At 30.9% G+C, this 27448-nt stretch overlaps 1 protein-coding gene across 3 annotated transcripts in view; it reads right to left on the bottom strand.

Annotated features, from left to right (window-relative positions):
• The window catches only part of LOC106672944 (potassium voltage-gated channel subfamily H member 2), a 330717-nt gene that overhangs the window by 18222 nt on the left and 285047 nt on the right, over window positions 1-27448 (bottom strand). For all 3 annotated transcript variants that reach the window (XR_002910158.1, XM_024226299.1, XM_014404794.2), the window contains 13 exons: window positions 13319-13565; window positions 13049-13230; window positions 9678-9698; window positions 7266-7420; window positions 7045-7162; window positions 6860-6980; window positions 6629-6789; window positions 4088-4236; window positions 3833-3975; window positions 3563-3756; window positions 3297-3496; window positions 1109-1233; window positions 102-191 (listed from right to left, as the gene is read on the bottom strand). Coding sequence is in view for 2 of the 3 variants with exons in the window: in XM_024226299.1 (XP_024082067.1) it covers window positions 102-191; window positions 1109-1233; window positions 3297-3496; window positions 3563-3756; window positions 3833-3975; window positions 4088-4236; window positions 6629-6789; window positions 6860-6980; window positions 7045-7162; window positions 7266-7420; window positions 9678-9698; window positions 13049-13230; window positions 13319-13565 (1906 nt within the window). In the remaining variant the exon portion in view is untranslated. The remainder of the gene's footprint in view (window positions 1-101; window positions 192-1108; window positions 1234-3296; window positions 3497-3562; window positions 3757-3832; window positions 3976-4087; window positions 4237-6628; window positions 6790-6859; window positions 6981-7044; window positions 7163-7265; window positions 7421-9677; window positions 9699-13048; window positions 13231-13318; window positions 13566-27448) is intronic.

Raw genomic sequence — 27448 nt, 5'->3', positions numbered from 1 at the left:
AATCATGCAATCCAGAAACAGGTTGATTAGGATTAAAAAAATAAGAAAAACATGCTCTAATCTAAAGATAATGTGACAAGTAAAACATTTATGCAACATACCGTTAGAAGAGTCTTCTTTCGGTGGTTGTTTACTGTTGAGGCCATGCAAGCGCAGATCTGTGAGGCTGCGCTTCAGTTGGCTGAACATGCCTGATACACACACACACGCACACACACATACTACACTACATCATGCTTAATGCTTATTTTAATTTAATAAGTATCAAAGAACTTAGTAGAGAGGGTAATTCCACAAAATGTCCATTTTCCTTTTTTGTTGCTAATTTCTTAATAAATTTAAATTGAAAGTATAGACTTATTTGATATTATATAATAACAACCTGAATTGATATTTAGTTATGAATGTTTGTAAAGCAAATATAATAATTGTTTTTGTTCAAATTATCAATTAAATTGCAAAATAATTTTTGATATTATCTTCATGGTAACTTACGGAATAACAATCTCTGCTGACAAATTAGCTTTTAAAAGTTGAATGACATTTTATGTATTATAAATAACAACAGTTGTATATGATATAAGTGAATTAAAGGGTTTAGAAAAATCGATTTAAGATAAAAATCTACTTATTAGATATCTATGTATTAAACAAATTAAATAGTGGAGTAAAAATTATTAAACAGAAGAATTACTTGCGTTTCTATCTTTATATTGATATCATTGCTGATTGTATTGTAACTAATTTATAAATAAACTGAAATAACATTCAATAATAGAGATACGTCATGCACAATGGTAGGACCATTGGCTGCATGCAGTACTTATTTAAAACCAAAAATAATAAGATTAAGAGAATTGTTTTGTCATAGAAAAATCAATGTAATGATTACTGTTGTTTTATTATTGAATTATTTTAGCTTAAATGTATATTATGTGTATATAAACATTAAGTAAACAGAGTTATATAAACGTTATATTAATTTTGATTAGAAAAAAGAAAATAATTAGTGGGTGTTTTAGTAACGTTACCCGTTTTAGGAAGAATTCAGGGGTATGAACTATCAGTGAATATCAATTTATGATAAATATAAAATCAAATGTTTTACCAGTAATTGAGCTGATGGTATTTGAGCGATGACCATTTTCATTAAATTGTAAATTCAAAGGCGTGACATCTTGTCCTGCCTTTTCTGTCGAGAACTCTAGAATACCATGACCAAGGCACTTCTCACTACAAATAATAAACTTGTTCAAATAACATATTATAAATAAAGTATAAAATATGAAGTTGTTAAAATAAATAAATACTTCAAACATGATCAAAATTAGTCAAAATACTCTTTATACATAAAATCCAAAGAGTTTTCTTTTATACTTCAGCCAATAGAAACTACATTTAATTCAATAAAGACTTATATGATCTTTCTACCGACTTATATAAAGATTTATCAACTCCAGTAAACTGCAAAAACGTTTTTCTGAAGCAAAACACAAGGCCATGCCAGACCATTTCAAAAATTAATGAACTGCAATTCAAACTTTTCCCTCATTCATAAAGCCTTGACCTCCGGTTGATAACCACTTATTCACATCCATGGCTTACTTCTTGTGACACCAAAAATTAGAGACTTACGAAGAAGTAAATGCTGGCTGTGTCATGTTTTGGCCTCTGTAACTCATTATAGTTCAGGAAAGGTCTCGAATTACTAGCACAAGCATAAAGCAAATTGAAGATATCCATACTAGATTACATTTGGTCAAATAGTGCAGTTATAAGAAGAGATGTTTAAAAGAATTTTTCGAAAGCACAGACTTTTATTACAACTTAGTCCATTTCTTTAAAAAAAATTATCTTTAATCTTTATTGAATAAACTAAAAGGCCTTGTTTTGCCTTTTCCCAATGGAGTCATATACTACATTTGTCAAGCATGAGTATGATGAATAGAATTTAAAATTTTTGGGGTAGGAGGAGGAGTCAAAAAATCGAAGTGGTGGTAGTTATCGAACTCGTGACCATGGAGGTCTATGAGGTGAGAGTCTGATGGCCTAACCTCTCAGCAACCAAGGTCCCCAGGTTTTATTTAATTGAAACAAATTCAGTTAAAAAGTGTTTCAATGTGTAAAAAAACTGTAAAAAACAAACACTTTTTATTACAACATAAGTAATTCTTTGCTGTCTGAGACAGGTTCTCTACAGGCCCTCTCGTTGTGCTCTTGTTGAAGTGATACCGTGAACTGGAGCGTCTCAGCAAAACAGCGGTTGTTGTCTGGGTACCAAAATGTCAACTGTGAGATTGACACACGGACTTTTAGGCCAAAGTATGTGTCTAGAAATAAAGATATGTCCCATCTAACTGAAGGGTCCAATTCTTTAGCACTCATATAGAGAGCATGTAGGAATTTCATCCGATAAGAGAATTGTGCTTGAGTATGGTAGCAAATAACTGAGTCCCTTTTTCCAATTATGACAGTCTCAACTCTGTACATATGCATATGTGTATCGGACATATGTTGATTTGAACTTACATAAATCAGTAATCAGAAGTAATTCTTCACATGCTTCTGATGGTCTAGGTTGATTAATACAAATTCAACTCTGCACATAGATACATAAACACATGTATAGAATGGAGCTTATGACTTCTCAGCAGAATCACCCTCAGTATTTTGGCAGTCTGTTTTATCTGTTCCACCGCTAAACATAGGCTCCAGGGGCTAGGTAACTTCAGGTAACAGCTAGGTAATTTCAGCCCACGACACATGCAGTTTTTAAACATAGGAACACTCACATATTCTTAAATACAAAAAAGAGGAACGTCCAAACCATCAACTTAACCATCACAATGAGGCCTTCTGATTATGATGTACGATGTACAATTAATCTAATTGAGTGTCAATGAGGTACTCAACAATCTGTCATTGGCTCTTCAACCCTTCATATTCATTTTCAATTACATAAAAAGGAACATAAATGAGAGGTCTATCAATAAAACAGCCTTTTTCCTCCAAGGATTGGTTTAGACTAGAGCTGTTTCATAATGTAAATAACTATTGCCTATGATTAAAATTAATGTTAATTTTATTAATTTTTCACACAATAATATTGACATTAAAATATATAATACTTCTCATTAATGATTGTATCAATTATCTTTCTATAATTGCTTATAAATCTTATTTAAAATAATAATTAATTTAATATTGCAATGTGTATGAGTGTAAAAAAAAAATATTGTTTGTATTTTTTATATTAATGGAACCTATAAATAAATATTATAAAAAAATATAATTACTGTAAATCTCCATTTTCTTCCATAGAAGGACCTCTCTCGACACTGGTTCTTAAAGAAGGCCTGTAGTAATTTCTTCTAAAATCCATGTCAAAATTACCACCACCGCCAACTTCTCCCGTACCAAGATCTTGAGAATTTGTCCTTGATGTTACTTTTCTTGTTTGCCGGCTAGCCCAAGGATCCACACCAGCTTGCTCTTCCTGCATGTTAAAAAAAAGTTCAATAAATTACCATTTTAACCAATTCAAAATATGTTTAAAACGCACATCTCTCAAATAAAATGTGATCTCCAAATTTGATGTGAAAGTATGGTAAAACTCTGGATAGAGTTCTAAAACATCCAACAAATCATCCCGATGGATTTTGTGGAGATCACAATATGTGAGAGCTCTAACGTTACACTTTGATTTGCCTATAGTAGTATGTCCACATGGATTCTCTCCAAAAATATCATCTTTACCTTAAAACAAAAAATAAGAATATATACATTTTTCATCTGAAAAAAAAAAAAATAAAAAAAATAAAACTACACTTACTTAAAATAGCCATTACTATTTCGTCTCGCAGGATCTCAATTGATCCTCTTGAAATAAAATACAAAGATGTTAACACATCTCCTTTGTGTACTAATGTATCTCCTGGTGGAGCATGAGTTGTTTTGAATTTAAGCGATAAAGCCCTAAAAAAATGACAGTGAAATGACTTCAATAGATTAAGCGTATCATCAGAGCAATATCACATCATGTCAAAGTTAAGAAACATTTATAAACATAATCACAAAACCCACTGACCTCAAGCAACCTGGAGAAGCGCCGTCAAATGCCGTACACGATTCCAATAAGTTTCTGTTTAAGTGTAAACAAATGTCAGCTTGAAGGCACTCTGGAAATCCTTTCAGCACACTGTTCATATCTATTCCATTAGTGTAAGTCCATGCATGCTATACACAATACACAAAGTTTCTATAGTATTCTACATGTCAAACTAGCACAGATATTTCCTAGAGACTTCTCTATAACCTAGATGTACTTATTATATCTATTATTGATTAAATATATAATATATATCTAATATATGTTACTATCTACTATTGTAATTTACAATATCAAATATCAATGCACCAAAATATTTTTGTGGTATTCCAACAAAAAATGAAACTATAAAAAAAAGTATAAAATGTTTTTAATACAATCCATAATTCATGTGGTACTAATGTTGTAATTAATGACTATTATTTAAAAATTATCTACTGACCTATCACTAAAGACAGTATTCTTGTGCAATTGTATCTTTTCTTTTTTCCTAAATTTGATTGTAATGAAACCCCAACAGAAATTCCAGAAATTCCGACAGAAAGGATGCTCTTTCGATACAAATCTTATTTTGCATGAAATTGCATGTTTTTACTGCACAAAATTGCATTTTCCCAATTTTTTTATGTTTATTTTTTTTATGTTTAAAACAACGTCTAAATACGTAATTTTAATGGGTTAACAGTGTTTATTAAATGAATTGAGATGAAAATGTTTTCAAATGAGTTTTGTTAAAGTATCCACTTTCAATGTCTAGAATTTTTCAAGAAATTGTTTTATTTTTGAAATTTGCTGTTTTCAGCCAGTTGCACGTTTCTTGTTTCTCATTTTCTTATTCTCATTTCTCAGTATTTCGTTGATATGAGAGCAGAGTAGGGCCATATAAAAAATATTTAAAAAAGGTAAAATAAAAAATAGTTCAAAAGTGGTGGGTACAGAACTGATGGCTAAATAGTTTTTCTGGTTTGAAATACACTCTGAATGACAGGAGGTATAACCTTACAAATAAATTAGTTTGCTGTGCTTTATTTTTTTATTTTTTTGTTTTTGTTTTTATGAGGGTTTGCAAAAGCAGAGGTCATATAAACCCTCAGGGTGCCGGTGTTTTTGAAAAAAAGCCCATTTGTAAGTAAGTCAGGTTCGAATGCAGGGCTGCTGGATTCGAACCCGGGACCTTTACCTTTCAGTGATGAGCACCATGTCAAAGACTAAACCTTGCAGCCACCGACGCCCCCTGCTATGCTTTATTGCTTTTAATTTTTTTGAATACTTTCATTTGATTGAGGTATATCTTAAGTTATTTATTCCATATTTGTTCTTTTATGCATAGGTTATAAATAAACTGAATTTATTGTCATTCTCTTGCTGTATATTTAATTTAGTATAGAAATATATTAATTTAGTATAGTAGTAGAACTGCATAATGTATTGATTACAGAATAAACAATCACTATGTTGAAGACAAAAATTAATTTTATCATGTAAACAAAATTTTTTACTATGTTAAATAAGAATTTTCACCTTTACTACTTTTTATGCATGTTTTAAGGGTTTTATTGCACGTTTTTAAAGATTTTGTGGTTTTTATTGAGCATTTTGAAGATTTATTCTGCACTAAAATCTGGTCTTTACCTATCACAAATCAATTATATTAATGTCAATTTTCAATAAAATTTTTAAATTGTTTTAGAAGAAAGAATATTCTTTAAGAGTAAAAGTGGGTCTAGAAGTACAATGTAGCATAATGTTGTGACACATTATTGTATGTGTATCAGGGCACCGCATAACATTGGACTTCTTGTTGAAAACATTTCTAAGAGTAGAGACATATTGTAGATATTGCTTTGGAGGACTACACATTACCAATATAGCAACAAAAATAAAGAAATGGTGATGAAAGTCAGACAGTTGTTTAACAGAACATCAACTGATTACATTTTCATATATTTAAAATTTTAACAGTTATTGGATTGTATAATTCAACGGTAATAATAATTATGTATGTATTAAACTAAGAAAAAAAGGTACTCATAATTTATATACATTTTTAATGGCCTTATGAGCTTACATATTAGTCAGAGTATTATTCAGTAGATTATTTCATCATATATAGTTCAGGGGGGTTGCATGAAAACCGTATGGCGATGTTGGAATTGAACCAACGACAGTGGGGTCTACGAGCCGAGAGTCTATCACACTGACCATTAGGCAAGGTCCCCTACTCAGAATATTGTATCAAATAGGTTTTTTTGTCTGTAATGAACAATTTGTTAACTGTAGGATTAGAAATGTGTATTTTTTTACAATTTCTATATTGATTGAAAAATGCCTATATCTAACTTATTCTATCTCTAGCGTTCTATTTCAAGAGGTATCTATATTTAAACAAAAAATATACATATACCTATAGGTAGATATTTTAAATTTAAATAACACATTAATGTATAGTGACATTTAGCTACACATGTAAATAAATAACAATAATAATAATAGGCATGTATAATAATAATAGAACATTACCTGAAAGTACTCCTCTAATCGCTGTCTCAGTGGATTAGGTATTTGATGAAATCGAATGAATTCCCTCACCCTCAACATCTGTGTATGATATCGAGCTGTGCCAGAATACAGTCTTTGAATAATCGCTGATACATTACCGAAGATACTGGCATACATCAAAGCTGAAATAGTTATTATATATTTATTATGCTAAGGGTGAAAAGTATACAGTTTTGAATTTTGTTTACTTACATCCAACCAGCATAACACAAATTGTGAATATTTTTTCAGCATCTGTGTTCGGCGCTACATTACCAAACCCAACCGACGTTAGAGAGCTGAATGTAAAATAGAGAGCTGTGATGTATCTCGACTGAAATTTTTTTATTTTAAGTAAAAAGAAAATATTTTATTCAGCTAATACAAAAATTGTTTACTTTTATAGAAGGCCCTCCCGTATTGTTATGATAAAACTGATGCGTATCATTAGCCAATGCATCTAACCAACCAACTTTACTTTCTAAATGTGGTCTTTCAGCATTTCCAATAAAATACCTATTTCAAAATAAAAGGATAATTTTGTAATTTTTAAATATAATCAGGTGGAAAATTATAATTGACTTAATTTACTAATATTCACAGTTTTTCTAAGACTTACCAAATGCAGGCAAGCCAGTGAGCAATAAGTGCGAATGTAGCCATAAGTAACAAAAGTACAGCGGCTCCATATTCTGAATACCTATCTATTTTTCTAGCCACTCTTACTAATCTTAACAGTCTTGCTGTTTTCAATAGGCCCATTAAAGTAGTTGTCTGAAAAATAAATTATCGCCCAATTAGTATTAGTTTAATATCTATAATAATAAGTGCTCAAGGCAAAAATGCTGAGTGGAATCGAGGCTAGTGTTATCAATTTTTAAATAGAAAAGAAAAAGCAGTTTGCATTTACAAAAAGTGTCTTAAACTTTTAAGATGAAATGCCGATAAATATACAAAGATGTATTTTTGAATAGGCTGTCCTTGATAAAAATAGATTTAATTTTCTCCTCTTGTCAGTTAAAGTTAAATTTTGTTAAGCAAAAACCACATAATTATTACACCATATAATAAAAAATGTAATTTGTCATTAATTCACTCTGAACATTAATATATCTATCTCACTCATGCTATCTAAATTTACAACACTAAATTAACCATGCACTTATGACCTTGTCCAAGTAATATCTCCAACAAAACACACGCTCTAACTGCCAAATCTGCACTTAAAACTCTATATTTTACATAATGTATATTATGATTTACCCAAACAGCATTTTTCATTTCTAATTTGTACTACCAACTACATATCTAATTATGTACACAGGCTAAAACCATTCTATGACTTTAGTCTAAAGGTCGAATTTAACCTTTAAAAAAAAGTGCAACCGTTGTATACTTAAAATTAATAAATAATATATTGGCCATGAACTTGTAGGCTAGTAGAAAAGTTTAGTTTAGCATGAGTTGCACGATCATTTTGTTAAAAGGAAGCAGGGCACCTAACAACTGTATAGCTAGCATGAGTATGTAATTGAAATGAAATAATAAAAAGAATGACATTTTGGGGAGAAAAAAATCACATAAACTGCATAAGCTAGAAAGCAATCCATGCAAAATACCACAAACTAAATGGTTTTGAATAGGTGCAAACAATTATGTGGTTAATTAAAAATGTATATACAAATATTCGTCCTTATTATATTTGTATACATTTTTTACTCTTAGATTTAGAGAAAAATTCAGCATGTAAAAAGAAAAAAGTTCTAATCCTGAATTGATTCCAGAGCTTAGCAGTATACAGTTATGACATATGGCAAATTTAAACAAACTAAACATATTTTACAATTGATATATGGTACTTTAATCATTGAATCAATTTTTGTGGACTTTACCTATATTGATAGTGTTTATGCAATATAGCTAGTGTTCATTTATTTTTAAATATGATAAGTACAAACAAGTTTTTAACTAGCTATGTTGCGCAACACTCTTAAACAATAAACTATTGTATTAAAAATTAAGCTTACACTAAATCATTATATATAATGAAAGAAAATTTCTTTTTGTTAATCTATAAAAATATTTAAATAAATTGTTTTATATGTTTGTAAAACCTTTTTTTTAGAATAGTCATTATTCACAACCCTGTATACAAATATAATTTTTTATGTATATTTACAAACATGATACATTTTATGTCCAATTAAATAATTAAGTAGAAAAATAGGAATATACAATAAAAATCATATATACGTGTATTTAAATACATATGAATTGTTTAATTTTAAACGGTTGACAGGAAGGTTAATTTTTGTATTTACAACTGACAATCTATTTTATTTCTCTTATTTGTTCTTTGCCAACATTTTAAATATTTGCCATAGTGAGAATGTTTCAAACTAGCACGCCTTTAGTTTTGTTGTATCATATGAAGTCAAGCAAACTTTTATGCATTCGTGTGATCTCCGAGCAAATGTTCCATGGTCAAAAAATGGCTACTTTAATAAATTGTATACTGTTTTATTTCATCCATAAGCTTCTATTTAATTACATTAGGGTCAAATAGAAATCTTAAGAATGTAAAACATATGTCACAAATGTAAAACACTAGCACATTTGCCATTATAATAAATGTTTATGAAATTATTGAACAAGGGGGATGCCATTTAGAACTGTGGTTATTTATTTTAATTATTGAATTTTACTTTATTCATGCTATCTAGAATTGGTAAACTTGTTTGTTTGATGTGCAAATTTATTTAACCATTATATGTGACTATTTCCAATATTATTTTATTTAAAAGATGCAGTTATAGTGTAAATTAAATAAACAAATTATAATATAACGTACATGATACAGAATGTGAAGTAACCAAATTATGCGTTTCATAAACTAGATTATTTTATAATGCAAAAAAAAAGGAATTTACAGGGAATCTATTAAAAACTAGTGCCAAGCGACAGCGTGTATTTATCAATTCTTGTTTTAAAAGCGATTAAAATAAAGAACCTGTCACTACTTTCAACTGACCTCATCGGCATCCAAGCCCAACTGAAAATATGTGAAACAAATTTGACACATAAGGCTCAGCCGGCAGCATTAATGAAGCTACGCCATTTTCAACATTGTCAGCTATTTACAACCATACTGTATGACTTTATTTATATTTTATGTAGTAATCTAGATAAACTGCACTTGATCATATTTGAATCATATTTTGAATTTCCATGAAAGAGTTTATCGTAATAAATATTTACACCGATGTTTAACATGCAGGAGTATTTAGCAGAAGTGATAAAAAATAATGAATACTTGTCCTTTCGTTAACTGTACATATATAGTTCATTTTATTTTACGCCTTGACATTTGAAAACTATAACTAAAAGCTTATCTAGATTCACATTTCGTCCTACAAGCAAAGTGCTTTGTACAATTTTCTCATAGTTTTATATATTTATTTCACGAAAACAGTTTCCTACAAAACAGTTGAAATTAACATAGCTCCATCATGCATCTTATCACTGCAGAATAATATTCAGAAAAAATAACAACATAGTAATATTTATAAAAAAAGTTTGTGCATTTTCTTATATTACCTTAATTTTTGTTTTCATTAATAGAAAATCGGATTAATTAAAAACCTTTTTAAAATTTGAATTTGGAATAAATTACAGTTTTACAAATTAACAGAATATAAGTTAATAAGGATGCAAAGATCGTAAAGGTAATAATCAAATGTTGTCATAGGGGATTAAAGAATGATCAATAAATTATAAAAATATGTATTCACATAATAAAGAGAAACAAAGTTTTTTAATGTGTGGAAAAACAAACAAAAAACGGTCTTTATAGAGAATGCATATTTTATGAAATTATTGAATTTTAAATAAATGTTTACTTTGTGATAGTGGTTTTGCATATTTTGCAACATGCAGTGTTTAAAAATGGTTATTTTTTCCTTAATGTATCAACAATGGAAACATTTAATTCTGAATGTAATGGCTATTTTATTTTTACTGAACTATTATGTTTTAACATTTTGAATCTTTACTTTGAGAACTTATTTAATGGCTAGCCTACCAAATTTTGGTATTTTTAAATGTAGTTTATGGAACTACTCCATCCAACCTATTGATTTTTTTATTTCTAGCTTGGTATTTTAGGGATCAGCTGCCAACCCCGTCATCGGACCTTTTTGGAGTTCAAACCAATTTTTGAATTGTTTATTAAGTAAAAAAAATTCTATACTTATTTATTTTAAAATATTTATATATGAAGGAAATCAATATGTAAACTCTTAATTAATGTTCTGCTAGAATTAGGAATGTATCAATTTTTAAATCAATGTACATAAATTTAAAATGGAAATCTTGTTTTAAAGTTCAGAACTAAATCTGGTCTGTCAATAGTGAGGTAGATTTTATGTTAATAAAATGAAAACAATGGAAAAAAGATATTGGTCAAATAAAGCAGACCTAAAAATTAATTATACTGGGATAATGATCTGTTAATGTCATCATGTATAGAATAAATAAATAATTAATTAAACAAAACATTATCTCAGTTTAAAAATTTGATAAGGTAAGAAGTGTTATATCCAATTAATAAAATTATTATAGTTCTCACATAAATATCTTTGTTGTTTTGTATTTTTCTACACATTTGCAGAAATTAAAATTTTCTGTACAATAGGAAATCTTGCAATATCTGCCAATAGATGCTTTTTAATTTCATTTTATTTAGAACGATGATGCAAAAATTTTTCATATAAGAGCTAAAATGTATTTAAATGATGTAGCATATAATATTGTGCCAGTTTATCCTCATGAATTACATGACACTTTGAATAAATTTTAATGATATATTATTTTCTGCTGATTAATTTGTTCACACAATGTTTAAAGGAAGGCATTTACTATCAGTAAAAGTTAAAGTTGCTTATTTCAATATTTTATAGAGCTTTATATTCATGGAATAATATAAAAAATTCAGTCATCAACAGTGTATTTAAAAAAAATTGTGTAAAAGGTTTAATTTTTAAATTAATTTGGTTTTAATTTTAAATTAATNATTTTAATTTAATAATTTAATAATTTAATTTTATTCTACCATGTTGAACAAATCCAAAACCAAGATGAGCATTATTTCATAATAGTGATCGTGGAAACGTCTCTGAGGAAATGACTTGTAGCTCAAATTAGGTACCCCATGCATGTACAATAATTAAACTGATTAATTCGATTTGCTACAGTAAATTTCTTCCATAGTTATTCTCTATACCCAAACTGTCCTTCAATACTATAATGATTGTTATTTATAGTTTCATTAGCTTCAACTGACCATAGTCTATCGTCATCATAGTAATTAAAATGTCATTTTATTTTTTTATAGCCCCACTATTTGTGACATTACTTTGTAAAGTATTTTTTCTTTTTTAAAACAGAAGATGCTAAATGCAAAATCCATCTAACAGGCAAAACCTACAAGAATAGGCAGACAGGATGATTAGGTGTGATCAAACAACACATTATTTAATAAATTTTTTCATGGTTAAAATTGCATCAAAAAGGACAATTGTTAGAAGATAATAAAAAAAAACTGTGTTTAACATGTTTAAAATATGTGCTTGCAATTTTTCAGTATTTTTTAAATTTTAAATTGAGTTCAATCTAAGGTCAAAGAAGTCTTAGAATGACATTATAATAGAATAGTCAGAAACAGATAAACTGTAATTTATAAAATAACAGTAATTTATTAGAATAAATACAAATTGAACAAAACATTTAATTGTCCTAACAACTCATCACCACTACTAATAATTTACAATTAGTTCAAAATATCAGCCTTTGCATTAGAAATTCATATGATTTGAATTCTAAAACCACTTTACTCATAGATAATTAAATGTAAAAGTGTTTTTCTTAATGAAATAAACAATATACCAAATTAAATAAAATGATTGATTTGATTTTCTTGCCTCTGAGCTAATTAATTTCATGTTTTGTGTGTTTGTGTAATTTGTCAACAAATTTACCATGCGTGCATGTTAGTGTTTTCCTACACAACGATTTTACTACGAAAACTAAAATTTACGAACTAACATTTATATAACTGTACATTCATCTTCTATTAGAGCATTATAAAAAAAAAAGAAGAAAAAATTGGATTTTGACTCCACATTTCGAAAAACACTTTTGAAATCTTTGCATTTGTCATACTATCGATGGATTGTAAAACGCAGATTTTTAGAGTTGTATAATTTACTAAAAGAAACACAACAAATCTTTCTCGTATTTTATCTCACAGTTTGAACAAACTTTCTACAAATTTATTTTCTTTTATAAAGGGTTAGGACAAATGATAAAACAGATAAACTAATTTAAAATTAGACTTTTTCTCACCTCATCTGTGTCCGATCCATACAATAGAAGGTCAAATGGAATAGCAGCTACTAAATCAATAAGGAACCATCCTCTTAAATAGTGAACTGCTATTTTTCCTGGATGTGAGACAACTTCATCATTTTTATTTACATAAGTTGTCCTAAAGTTTATAAGAATATCTACTATAAAAGTCACGTCCACTAAAAAACAGATTTCATTGTCAAAAATATTTTCAAAATTTGTTTTTGAAAAGTTAACTAAGCTACAATAACGTTGAATAAAACGTACCGATGAGATCTACTATAACGAGGGGGTCATCTCCATACTTTTTTGTTTTTCTTGAAGTTGTATAGTCAGGCTCGTTAAGAAGGAAGGCTGCCGTGTAAGGTGTAAATATTGCTGTGTACATGACAAGTAAAAGAATAATCCAGTCCCAGACAGCTTTGAATGGACTATAGTGAAGTACAGTCCACTTGTGTATCCTTGGTGACTGGAGTTTGTATTCTGGGAGGACATCAGCACCAAGTGAAAGAACCTAGAACAAATCATAACACACGATAAGACACAAAATAAATTATATTACCAATTTATTATGCTCAATTAATAGAATAACACTAAGAAATTTATAAAAACAATTTACACAATACTAGTTAACACAAAATATTTATTTTATCTTCTACATTTGCTCAAATTCAAGGTTTTCACGTGATTTGTAGTCTGATTAAGGTCTTAAATCATCTGGGAAACTTTTATATTTTTTTGGATAAAATTCCAGTGAGTACAGGAGTGAAGCTCATAAATCTTTAACATCCCACCATTCCTCTGAATCAATAGCCAATTTAGGACTAAGGGCCAAGCAAGAAAGCTTATTCCACCATAAGAAACAAAAAAAAGGGCTGAAAGCATGCAAAAATGCAATTGCTTTTGTCAGCAATACCTTAAAATTCATATAATATCTTACTTGTCATGTTTAACTATATTTTAAATGTTGTAATTATGTAATCTGTAACAATTTATACAATTATGCAGATATATAAAAACAAATTAAGAAATTAATTTGTTCATGTAATAAATCACATTGCCAATTCAAAAAAGATTACAACATTAAATTATGGTATAAAATGCTCCCTCTGAAGTTGCAATTTGCTAAGAATACTACCGGGTTTGTTTTTTCCTACTACATCACCAATTTTCCTTTCACATCAAGTTCTAATTCAGTCAATGGTGGGTGGAAAAACCAATAATTCATTAATAGTAAAAGATGTTCTCAAGGAATTTTGGAATGAATCCAAACGTGGGAGGTTTTGAGTTACTCTGTTCAGTATTTCACACTGAACGGTATGAAGTGTTGCTCGATAAAGTGGAAATTATAAAATGTAAACACTGCAATATATGTAAATTTTTTCTTTCTTTTTTGTAATATTTACTGTATTATAATATTTACAAATGAAAAAATTATATATCATAAAAATGCATTGGCTATACATCATATGTAATGTAAAAAATAATTTGATAAATTGATATATCCTTAAAAATTCTATAACATTATATCTTATATTACATTTATTATATGTCTTACATTCATGTTAGAAACATACAAAAATTGTAACAGTATTCTTAATTATTATTTTTAAAATATTTATTCCCAAGTTATGATGGTGTGGAGTCAAGGAATAATTCTTTGGTTTGGGTTTGTGTACACAGTGGAGAAACACAAAACCAAACATAAGAAGATTTCGTAATTAAAAATATAAATTAAACACAATACAGAAATGTCATTGGTTAGAAAATAATTTAACTGTAACTTATTATAAATTTTTTGGTTAGATCATATGCTAGGTAGGTAGACTGACAAATCAATTGGGTGACAGTAAAAGAAAAACAAAAATATCTTTATGTTTCTTGGTTTTTTAAATGAATTTTTTGCAGAGGTTACCCCTTGGGTATCAGTGTTTTTGACATAAAGCCCATTTGTAAATATGTCAGGATCTTTACGATAGGGATGCGCGCCATGTTAATGCCTAAACCTATTTTTTCTCCCTCTGGGTGCTAGAGAACATAACAAGACCTAAACTATAAGATTGCAATTTCATCGTAAATATTATATATATATATATATATATATAAGTATTATATATTTATATTTTTAAATTATTGTCTGTGTTTTTTAACATTACTTAATTGCTATTAATTACATTGAAAAATGTTTTATTTACATGTAAAAATACCTGATGGAGGGACTGCAAGAAAATTAAAAGCAAAAATGCATTGAAAAGAATGTAGAAAACAACCAAAAAAGAGGAAAATAGAAAGAAGAAAATCAAAATTGTTTACCTTTGTCAATAAACTTTTCATTAAAAAATTGTTTCTTCAAATTCAATATGATCAGTAATAACAGATAAAATCCGAAAGAGGTGTAAAGTTACAATATTTTGTTACAGGGCTAACAATCTTGACAATATTTTCTATATTATATAATTTAGTTATCCTTTAATATATTTATTGGAGAAGTGTAGGTTTATTTTTGGAAGAAAAAGAGATTTTTGAAAAATTGTAACAGAAAATCGTATTGTTAGAATTATATTGATAAGGTCAATTTTATATAACTTCAATGAAATTACAAATTTTAAAAACGTATGACATATTCTTACTGTATTGATTAAAATTTAAGCATCAAACGATTTTTGGAACACGCACTGCTTACCATAAAAGCGTTTGTGACCCAATGCTTTGAAGGGTTGGTGCCAAGGGATTTACTTTTTGCATTAACGGCCACATCCATGCCAGCGGTAGAAACTCCATAAGACAAAACCAAAAATACATAAAACATTCAAAAGGGGAGAAAATCGCACCGGTAACGAAAGACTTTTGCAAGTTTTGTAAAATTTTGTCCGAGTCGCTAAAATTAAACGGCACAGTCCAATTCTCTTTTTTGAGTTATGATGAGATTCGTTTTGGTCGGTCCTTACAAACTAACTGGTAGCTAAGAGTCTATCAAACGGGCTGTTCTGTTTGGTTGTATTATAAATACACTCCGGTTCCGTATACAAAAGACTCCGGGAGAAATTCCCGAACTGTAATAGATATACTAAAACCGTTTCTATTGCTTTTTCTGGAAATGAAGAAGATGGAAACATTTGTAGAATAATAGGCACTTAATATTCAGGTAAGGAAAAAAGTCGGAAGAAAACGATTTGATTTTAAGTGATTGACTTGAAATTCCAGTAAACATAGACGTTCAAATTGAAAACATTAATTGCAACAAAAGTTGTAACGAAAGGATTATAAATTTTTAATAATTGAGGTTAAAATCTCTCTCCCAACACATATTAATACGATAATAGATGTAGGTTTGAAAATATTATGTTGTAATTTGATATAACGGTTAATCAAAAAATGCCAGAAGATGGTCGGTAATTATTTCTTGGTAAAGAGTTTCATTTTCACAATATCAGAGTAATATATGGAAATATTTTTATTATTTAGAACTTTTACATTTTTCCAGGAGAAATGTTTAGCTTAAATTATATTGGCCGAGACAGATGATAACCTGAAAGCACTTGTCTAGCATTTCCAAGTTCTTGCTATAATGGAGGGAACGGATTTTTATTCAATAATGCACGACGCTTTTCCTCGATAGCTGCCAAACCCCTAGAGCTGGAAGCGTTATTCGATGGACCGTTTGTTTTCATATTTTATTATAAAAACCGTCCGGTCCATCCAGATACATACGATACGATTGTAATAAAGAAGGTTTTAATGGGGAAATCTTTGTAACTCGTATTTATTTTGTCCTGAATTTTTTGGGGGTTCTGTCTCAAAAAAGAACTTTATTTTACACCTGGCAAAACGCCTTATCCTATATCATTCTTGACTAGAAGTCTGCTTTCTTAAAATAAAAAAAATAATAATACAGCTTTAAACAATAAAAACAAGCATTGTTTTGTACATTTCTTATAACAGAAAAAAATAATTGAAACCAACTAGAATTTTAACAAATAGATCATTGATCAGAAAATATAGGAAAAAGCGAAATTGCTGAAGTTACCAATGAGTTTTCAACCGTCTTGAGAATTTTTCTCTTTCTTTCAGTAAAATTTTTTATTCATGTGGAAAACAACCTCTGGATCAGCCATTTTCTAACGAACATTTTCTTGAAAGAATGTTATTAAAATTAAATTCCCTTTTCTTAGTCTCCCAGTCTAGCAAATGTTTTGCGTTGTAGACCATGTATCCTCCTCCTTGAAGTACAACAAATATTTTATGGGAGTCTTTGTTTTCTCATGTGGCACAAGGGTCTTCGGTACATATTTAAGTCTTGATAAATACCCTCTACTTAAAGTTCCACTCTTATTTATCAGAGCGTTCTTTCGGGTCCGGCAAGGATGAAATTACTCCAACTACTGCTCTCTGGCTATCGGATTACGGTGTTTGGACCAATCCTTTATACCCCTTATATCGCAGATATCCGACTACACTTGCTACTCGACTCGCATGCTTTGCGTTGTACCCGATAATATAGAATACTCAACTAAAACGACAAGACTACAAATTTATGAGTGGAAAATCTAAGTTACCGACGAAAAACAAACTCACATTCTACAAAACACTAATGGTCTGTTTCCAATACTACGCTCCACAATAACCTTAAAACCCCGTTTATCGAGCAATTTACCAAATCCCCGTAGAAATCTCTCATCATCCCAATAGTCTCACCCAAGCTTTGTCAAACGGATCTCATCCACACAATCCTATAAAGCGGCTCAGCGGAAATAGCCACGGTAACTTCTTTCTGAAGAATCGTTTTTTAACTAGTGAAGTGAAGTGATTTTTTTTTAAATATTAGATAACGTGCAATTAGAGCGAAATATCTGATGGAAAGAAGCAATTAAAATAATATTACTTAAAATCACTTTTTTTATTTTTGTTTGTTTTGTTCGACTGAGTTCATGCGGAGGAGTAAATTTTGTCATTTTAGATGCTACCACGGATAATAATCGACTGGGTTTAATTCAGGTGATCAAGCAGGCCAAGGTCCACCCACCCTATTTATTTATGTGGAAACAATTCGTCTACTGCTCGTCGAGAGGACAGGGAAAATTGACGACCTGTAATTTTTGTTATTTACTACAGAGGAGAAAAATTCATTAAAAAATAAATCAATAAAAAAATAATAAAAAGAAAGTCGTTACTGTCAAAAATATTGGAATTCTTTATATTATTATAACTGTTAAAAACAATTTGAAAATTTAATGTTTAACACTTTCAACAGTGTAAATCAAAAATTAAATAAACCAAGGATTGAATAGATAGCAAGGGTAGAAAACCAAAATTCGATTTAAACACACACGTATAAACTTACAATAAAGTTCAAATTCTTATTATCTAGATTTTATTGTACGCGGTTTTTATTATTTTTTTATTTATCGGCATTAACATATTTATACAGTCATGTTATTAAACTAATTTTAAGTTTTATATTACATTACAATGATAATTATTATATGTGACTGTACGAGTAGTATGTAAATAAAGTTCGAGGATCAAAAATGTATAAAGAACGGTGTGACACACCCTCGAGTCGTATACGTCTATGCCTCTTCGTTGATTATCATCTTTTACTTGGAGGTTGAATGTATTTATTAGCAAAAATGTTGGATGAACGAGTTTGAATGAAAACCGATCGACAGTTTATCTTAGTACCTCGGCGGCCTATATCTAAGCTAGTTAGGTTTATGGTATGAATATCATATTTGAATTAATGAATATCGAGTACATGAGGAATGTATGTGGTGAATAAACGAATAATAAGAAATTGTATTTCTTAATAAGATTAATGATGAATGTACGGGTAAGAATGTCGTAATAGTCTATAGGTTTTTGTGTTAATGATGGTCGGCTGCCTGGAACCCGATATAAGTTTAGGTTACATTCTGTTCGTGTTGGTATGGATGAGGACAAGTCCTCGACGAAAATTATAAATGTAATACCTCGATGCCTTTCCAAAAAATACGTATGGATGTTCTGTTTTTATTGAGAACCTATTATTGGCGTGCAAAGGGGCGGATGAATACCGCAGATGAAATGTCCCAGGTATTGAGAAAGTAAAAGAAAGTAAGGTAGAATCAGAAGGAAATACTTCTTAGATATCAAACAAAAAAAATGCGGAATAGAAAAAGAATAAGAAGAACTGACAATGGTCGAGCTGTTCGCAATCTTTTCATTGACTTGCACAATACTTCTTGTGCGATCTATGGTGGCAGTGCATCCAATAGAAAGAAATAAGCTGAAGTCAGCTTCAAAACTGATTATGTAATCTAACTTGACTTTCGGGTTTTGGCAGTCTGGGGGTCAGCCTTTGGTCTTGTCCGACGAGGCTTGAAATTAGGCTCCAAGAGCCATAAGCAACTAGGTCATTTTATTCCCCAACGCAGTAAGTTTTTAAACATAGATACTCTCACTATTTCTTGTTTACATACCATTGCATACACTCAATTAGGGTGGTATACGTTTCTCATTTGGGGTCGCAATATCATGCAACATTGAGGTTCTTTAGTGTGCACACCTGGCCGATTAGGCCTTATCACACGTTTCGTTCTCAAGTTAGGAGCGACTCACCGTAAAATCTGCTTCTTCTGCGAGGTTCGGTGTAGAAGCCCACATCATCCTGCTGCAAACTGCCGACATGTCGACTTCTCCCGCTTGCCCCTTCTGAGGGGGTGGATTAACATTGTGCACTTAACCAATGCCGCACGTAGGATACCGAAAAGGTAGTCTAAATGCATCGGCCAAATCTCCCACGCACTCCCTAGATAGAGAAGACAACTCTATCTCCCTGGGTGTAGGTCGATGATACGCTCCGGCCGCGGTTTCGATTTTAGTGGAATCTCTAACCACCATGCCTACGGTAAAGGCAGCTCAAACGGCCGCCACCGACAAGCACCTGCCCCCGTCCACCATTCCTAACGCATTCGAGGGACGTCGGCAGCGTAGTCTTAACTCCTCGCTGGCTATACGCTCTCGGCAATCCGATCCATCCGATTCCCACGAGGTCGGGAGGTAATTCGGAGGTCATGCGTACTACGGTCCACGGCCATGAATGAAACAGCCACTTCTCTAAGTACCCGCCAGGGATTTCACCACTAAGCCACTGCGAGTCCTTACCCAACCTGGGCTTGAACCTGGAACGAAAATACGCCGCCCCGCAGTGCAGATGGTTATACACCCCTGTAGCACCCCATGGTTATGCACCCCAATAGGGTGGTAGAGAACTCGATATTCCTCCATCACACTTTACACTTTATCTATATATAAGTAAACTAATTGAGGGCCTTGGTGTATTAAATATTCCGCCATCGGCCCTCTCACACTGTACATTCACACCAATAAATACATTAACCCTCAGAACAGACGACCCAATTAATCAGCGCTCAATCACAATTATAATATCATGTCCTATTCGCTTTTTATATGGAGCCAAAGAATAACAACCTTTAATTATGAGGCATACACCGAGCATTCTTTCCCAACAGGCCGGACACATACGTGGGCGTTGGCCCAAAAGTATCTGTGTGCCAAAATCGCATTCTTATTATTAATCGAGTATGATCCTTCTCTGATGATTTACATCCTCCAAAGGCCAATTATCGACCGAGATCTTGATACTTGAGAGCTGGTAATTTAACATCAAGTACAATCAATGTAATTATGTAGTTACCTTTTATGCTTTAAAAGAAAATAATTGTATCGTTTATTTTATTATATTATACGTTTATTGCATTACAACCGATCTTTTCTGAATACTTTAATTGGCTATAACAAAATAACAGAGTAATTATAAATAAATATGTTACCATTTCATTCTATCTAAAGTAGGCATCGTATGTAAAACAGAGAATAGGGTTCAATTAACTTTTCTCACTGATAAAAAAAAAACTTTCCGTTCTTCTTGTAAACGTTATTTAACTTTCTCGGTTTGATAATAAATTCTCTTACCATAATAGATCAATAGTATTTATTTATTATAAAAATAAATTACCAGTGGAAGAAACTATCTACTTTATTTCAACATCTGACTCGGTAATAGTATTGAATCATTATTTTTCGATGGGATATATAAAAAATGCTAAATTCAACCACTGAGTTGGCAGGGGGCAACTGTCAGACGCCGTTCGACTGCTGGAAAGGGGAAAGATATATAATTCAACTGGGATGATTTAACTAAGTTCGGATCAATACGTATAGGATTCGGAGGTTCGAATTTCTCGTTTGCCACAGCGAAACCGTTATCATTAACATTTGTTTAATAAAGAGATGGTTGTTATTTTGATCAGATTCGCACTTTGTTTTAACGAGCAAATTTTATTCAGAATATTCTTGTATTGTCGCTACCAAACCTCAGTATCCATTATTTTCACACATCTTTCTAGCAACATCCAAAATTGAATAATAACACTATCATTGGTAAAAAAAGATTCAAGGACTGTTAGGAGTATCAGGTTACTCGCTGACTGCTTTCTTTGTAAACACGCTACAATAGCATTGTTTATTATCGTAGATCAAAGCGATGAGTATAAAAGTTAGTTAATAGCCTTTGAATCTAGATTAAGTGAAAACTAATAAATATAAAAATAAATAGGAACTTTAAGAATTGACAATATTGAACCCAGAGTTTTGCAAGGTGCAAGGCTGACATCCAGTGCAGTAACTAAATCGTCTAGTTTTGGGTTGTAAGGTGGTAAATACAGTGGGTATTGTTGTTGTTTGTTTGTGTGTATGTGTGTGTGTGTGTGTGTGTGTGTGTGTGTGTGAGAGAGAGAGAGAGAGAGAGAGAGAGAGAGAGAGAGAGAGAGAAAGATAGAAAGGGATAGAGAGAGGGAGGGAGAAGGAGAATGAATGAATAGTGTTTTATTTAAAAAAAATTGCAAATTAAGGTCGCGAACCTCTGTAACAGTTAACAAGAAAAATAATAAATAAATCGCGAGAGAGAGAGAAGAAGAAGGAAAGGAAGAGGAAGAGTAAGAGAGAGAGAGAGAGAGAGAGAGAGAGAGAGAGAGAGAGAGAGAGAGAGAGAGAAAGAAAGAGAGTGAGTAAAAGAGAGCGTCTAAGAAAGAGAGTATTGAAGAGCGAAAGTGCAATATTTCCTTTGTAGAGATCCTTTAAACACCGTCATATTACGTATGAGTATCCAAACTATATTCATATTCATGTTTATGTTACTCAGTAAGTTTCAAACTTGTTTGGCTAGGCAGTATAAAGTTTTATAGAATTCATTTTTTTTTTACAGTTAAATGTGCTGTATGCAGTCATTTGAGACCGCAAAGCATGTAACAACACTAACACTTTAAAAATTATGAGTTTGTTGCGTGAACTCATATTAGATTCTTTTCTCATCAACGAAAAAAAGCACATTAATTGTAACTTTACCTACGAGATCCGTATGGTCACTAAAGTGGTAGCAACATCGTTATCTCCCTAACCATCCCTAACGCAAAGCATGATATTTTGAGAGTCACTAATACATAAAATATATCCGTTTTTCGTAATTATGATTTATGATATGCAGGGTGTCATCAGTAGATGACATTACTCAAAGTTGTGAAACTGGACCACAAAGATAGTTAAATATCGCCGACTAAACATTCCTATCTCAACTCGTTCTACACGCCACAACATATAAGGTTAATAACTTTTAATTTTGCCAAGTATCTTGTTCAGACCGCAAGAGCAGTTCAAAAACAAAACAAATTCAATAAAGTTAAACATTAGATTTTTGAAAATTATTAAAGTGGGTGGTCTCCTCCTTGCAAAACACTGTCGATATCTAGTCAGCACAACTGATGTAGCCCTATGAATCTCTACATTGTTGACGTTCAGCTCTTCTCATGTAATCATGTGGTTTTCAGTACACTTCCGACTTAAGCCTTCCAGACAGGTGACAATTCAGCGGCTTCGAGCGGTCCGGCGCAAAGGACCCTATCTTCCTTTTCATCTTCCCGGATAATTTTGATTGAGCCAATTCGTTAGATCTCGTCCACTATGCGCTGGACACCCGTCGAGTGGTGATTCGAGGAGTGCCGTACGTATATCATTCTGAAGAAGTTCATAAAACTTATTTGAATTTAACGGACAAGCAAGATCATATGTTGCCCATTAACTCCTAACCTCACGTTCACACTGAAATGTTGGAAGTGGACTTCCCTCACGCCATGTCGCTCGTAATGTGGTGAGAATTGCGAGAGTTGAAAATGAATGTGAATACGTTGAACATACCATTGCCCAAATGCCATGCGCAGCTCCATATCACGGGGCAGCAACTCGTGGACAGTAGTCATATAATGAGGATCTTCCTTAAGAGCTTTGAAAATTAGTGTGGGCTGTTGCAAGTTGATTTGCAGCGAGACGGGTGATTGTAGATGTAACTTTTTTTAATCTTTAATTTCTAGTTTTTAACGGTCTGAATATGAGGCATGTCATCATTGAAAGTACATTAGCCCTAAAATGTGGACAAACTTTGGGAAACAAAATGTGTAAAAGTAGAGAAATTTTTTTTTTTTTTACAAAAAACATGTTTTTCTAGAATACCTGGAAGAGTTGAGATAGAAATGCGAGGTAGGTGCAATTTATCACAATCTTTAGTCTTTTTTTCACTTCTTTGAGCATTGTTATCTACTTGCAATACACCCTGTATAGAACTTTCTGAACGTTTCTGTCAATTTTTATATTTATTTATAAATGTAACTATTTATAATTTATGAATTGATATATTTCTAATATAAGGTTTTCTAAGATGGCATTTGAAATATTGGAATTTATCATAGAACAGCTGACAATGTCGAAGAGTTTTTTCTTTTTAGCAATTTATAATTACATAGTTTAATAAAGGGTTACTCAAATACAATGAAAATTTTTCGTAAATAAGGGCTTTTATCATGCCCCATTTACAGAAATTCTGATAGACAATGACAATTTATTTTTGATAATAACCTGGTTTGCATATTTGAGCGCGATCAAATCTTCATCGAAAGTTTCTTGTCCACACGACCAATCTCACATAATTTGGATTTATTTTTAACTTTGAGCATTGATGTTCCCGTCTTTTGTTCGCACAATAGGAATCAAAGGCTATACCAATTCACAAATGTCACTTTGGAACCCAATACCCGTAAAATGCCGATGCTTCGAGTAAGTATGCCGACTATCCCGTGAAAGGTAGTAAATTCTGTTAACAGAGGAATCTGTTTTTACCCGAGATTTCAATTATGTCACAAATAAAATGAATCCCAGGGACTCGTGTCAACATCCTCAACGGTTTCGTTTTCCTATACGTTTCGTTTGACCGGATATCGGCTGATGTTTCAATCCGTCCAATCTCTATAAATTAAAAGGACGCTATCGAGAGATCGAGAGGCTTCCAATTTCGTCTTCAACGATGCGAAGTGGATGTTGAATATTCATCAGCACCTTCTGGTGGAATGTTGTATTCAATTTCCATGACTGATTAACGGGGTGTAGTGTGAAATAACAGTGTGGTATTCCGTGAATCACGATCGAAAGCGATCATCTTCGGCCCTTATTGGTTTATTCTAAGCAGGTTTCTTTCGAATCTATTCATCAAATTTAAATATTTGTTCGGATGAAGAAAAACTAAGTGAATATTTCTTCTAACGTTATCATCTTCTCATATTTTTCTCTCGTTGGTTTGAAAAATCCATAATCGAAAATTAACAAAAAGTATCTCGCTCAGGCTTATCCAGGTCCAAATACATATCAGCAGCGAGCAAACATTTATTATAAACATTATGTGATAGATATCAAACAGAAATTACATCCTCATTATGGCTGGTGGTGTACGATTTGAAAAAGTTAATTTTCACAAGAGATGTGTTGTTATCGAATGAAATTCATCATATGTATTCAATGACTTCTGTGAAGGTATTGATTTGGAAACGCTTCTGATCAATAAAGGCTGAAACAACACAATTCATTGTTCGATATGAAAGGCCGACGATAATAATGAACGGCAAATTTCCCTTTTGCCTGATCGGTATTTCGAAAAAATTACAAAAAAAAAAAAAAAAGGAGATATATTATATTAAAACATTTGTGACAATTGGAAAGATCTCGGTGTTGCAGTTGTGCTTATTTAAACTTAATTTACACGCAGACAATTTATTGTCATAGTCGTTGGTTTTTCTCGTAGCTTTTGCAACTGAACTAATTAAATAATTGAAAAACTTTCACTAGTTGTAATTTTTCAATCTGTAAACAGACATCAGTTGACTTGGTTCTTACGTAAGATAAGAAAAAAGTATAAAAATCAAAATAGTTATATTGAAATTAACAAAAACCAAAAGTCGCTTCGAATCAAAAAAGTAAAAAATTTTTTTTTCAAGTGTGTTAAAATATTTTCTAGCAATTACCAAAATTAATATCCGTTTACCAAACACCTAAAGACCTAAAAAAATTCTCAAAATGTCGGCCTTCCAAAGGTATTAGATATTTTGCGATAATCACAAAAACGGTAATAATCTGAAATTAGTAAAAAACATAACGTGGGTTTAAAACCTTGTTAACTAAATGTAATGGCATAAATTTCGCCTCTGGAAATAAATTAGAATTGTAGACATTAAGTAAAACCTTTGAAGAGTTAAATTAATTTCTACATTTTATTACTTATTTATAATGACAAAAAAGTAAACCCTGTAGAAAAAACGATCAATCATTAAGCGTTGAAACTAAGTTGTGTTATAACGTTGAATTTGGATAAAATTCAAAAAGTTATACATTTTTAATAGGAACCAAACATTGTCGAGAAAATATATATATATGTATATATCTAATTAGTTTTATTGAAATTTGCAAAAACATATAAATAAATAATATATATACATTTTTTCAATTTTTATTATTGATAAAAATTCATTTTTAAAAGTGTTAAAAGATGCATAAAACGAATCGGATTAAAAACATGAATCGACATTTATATATAAAAGCTAATTTTTGAAATAAAGTCAATTTTAATTAAATAATATTTTCTCTCAGCTCTTAGAGACCATTGCCAAGAACGTTTAGACAATTGACTAATATTTTTCAAACTGCCATCACCAAAAATGTTTTATTCCCAATTTTTATTTTATGAAACAAATAAACCAGTTTTTCCCTGCATGAGCCATTTTAGCCTAATTTATTTGTAAAGTGAGTTAACCGGGACCTAGAAAGAGCCGTAAAGCCCAGGTTTTATTCTCCTGTCTGTCAAGGCATTAAAAAGAACGAAATGGGAAAGTTATGTGGAGAGGCTTGCCTGGTTTATTTTAAGCCAATTGTGTTCCATGTATTTCGAATAGATCCCAAATTTTTCAGGTACACGCATATTATATTTATTTATTCCCTGTTCAGATGTAATTACCACGCATTACCATCGACAAAAACTTTTTTTATTGTTACTTATAAAACATTTATTCAATAAACGTACGTACAGTGAATATTGAAATATCTTTTAAATATAAACTAATTTGATGTGCCAAACATTAATTATTAATGGTATTTCAAATCAGGTTTCGGCGTTCTTTCACGTTTTTCGAGCGCCCATTCCCACTAGTTTTCATATTCATGTATGGACACAAATGTACGATAAATATGTATTCCGCGTTCCATTGGCTGATTCCTGAGGCAAAATTCCCAATTTTCCATTATTTCCTTCGACCGCAAATAACAGTGCAAAATCCCTTTGTATTCGATTTCTTATTTAAAATTTACAAATGACTATGTCGTGTATCAGATGAAAGAAATTTACAATTAACAACTTAATCTTGCTTGAAAATTTGGCTCTTTCTGCATAAGGAAATTCAGAAGATTTTTGACTTATTGATTGTTTCTCTTCGGTTTTTTAACCGGAGCAGTCGCAGTATGGCGCTGCTGTATTCTCCCCTCTACACAAGCTTGAATTTCTCTTCCAGCAATACTCCAGCATCAAATGCTCTAGGACACCAAATCTTCCATGTTCCCTAACTGGATTATCAGTTGATTTTAAATATTTTAAATAGAAAATTCTTATTTTATCATTCGATGTCATTTAATTAATACTACATACAAAAAATTTTCGAATAGTCCTTCTTCAAGAATTTTAAATAAAATAACTGACTATAACTAAACTTTTATTAAGGAATAATTACATCGACAAAGATAAAATAACTATCTAATTAAACATAGTTAATTGTACGTAGTTAATGTTGTAATAGTTATAAAACGATTTTTTCCTTTTAAAATTTTAACATAAATTTTTTAACCATTCACAATAATGTTACAGATATAACACGCATCAGGTTAAAAGAAATGTAACAAAACTATTTCATTTTAATACGAACTGAAAATAAATGTGTAATTTTACTTAAGTTACTAAAAATTTTAACACCCCGA

This window comes from Cimex lectularius, unplaced genomic scaffold (assembly GCF_000648675.2).
Source record: "Cimex lectularius strain Harlan isolate CLEC.00 unplaced genomic scaffold, Clec_2.1 scaffold48, whole genome shotgun sequence".
In the NCBI taxonomy this organism is placed as follows: Eukaryota; Metazoa; Arthropoda; class Insecta; order Hemiptera; family Cimicidae; genus Cimex; species Cimex lectularius.
Note: the sequence above shows the minus strand (reverse complement) of the source record. Positions and strands in the feature narration are given on the sequence as shown.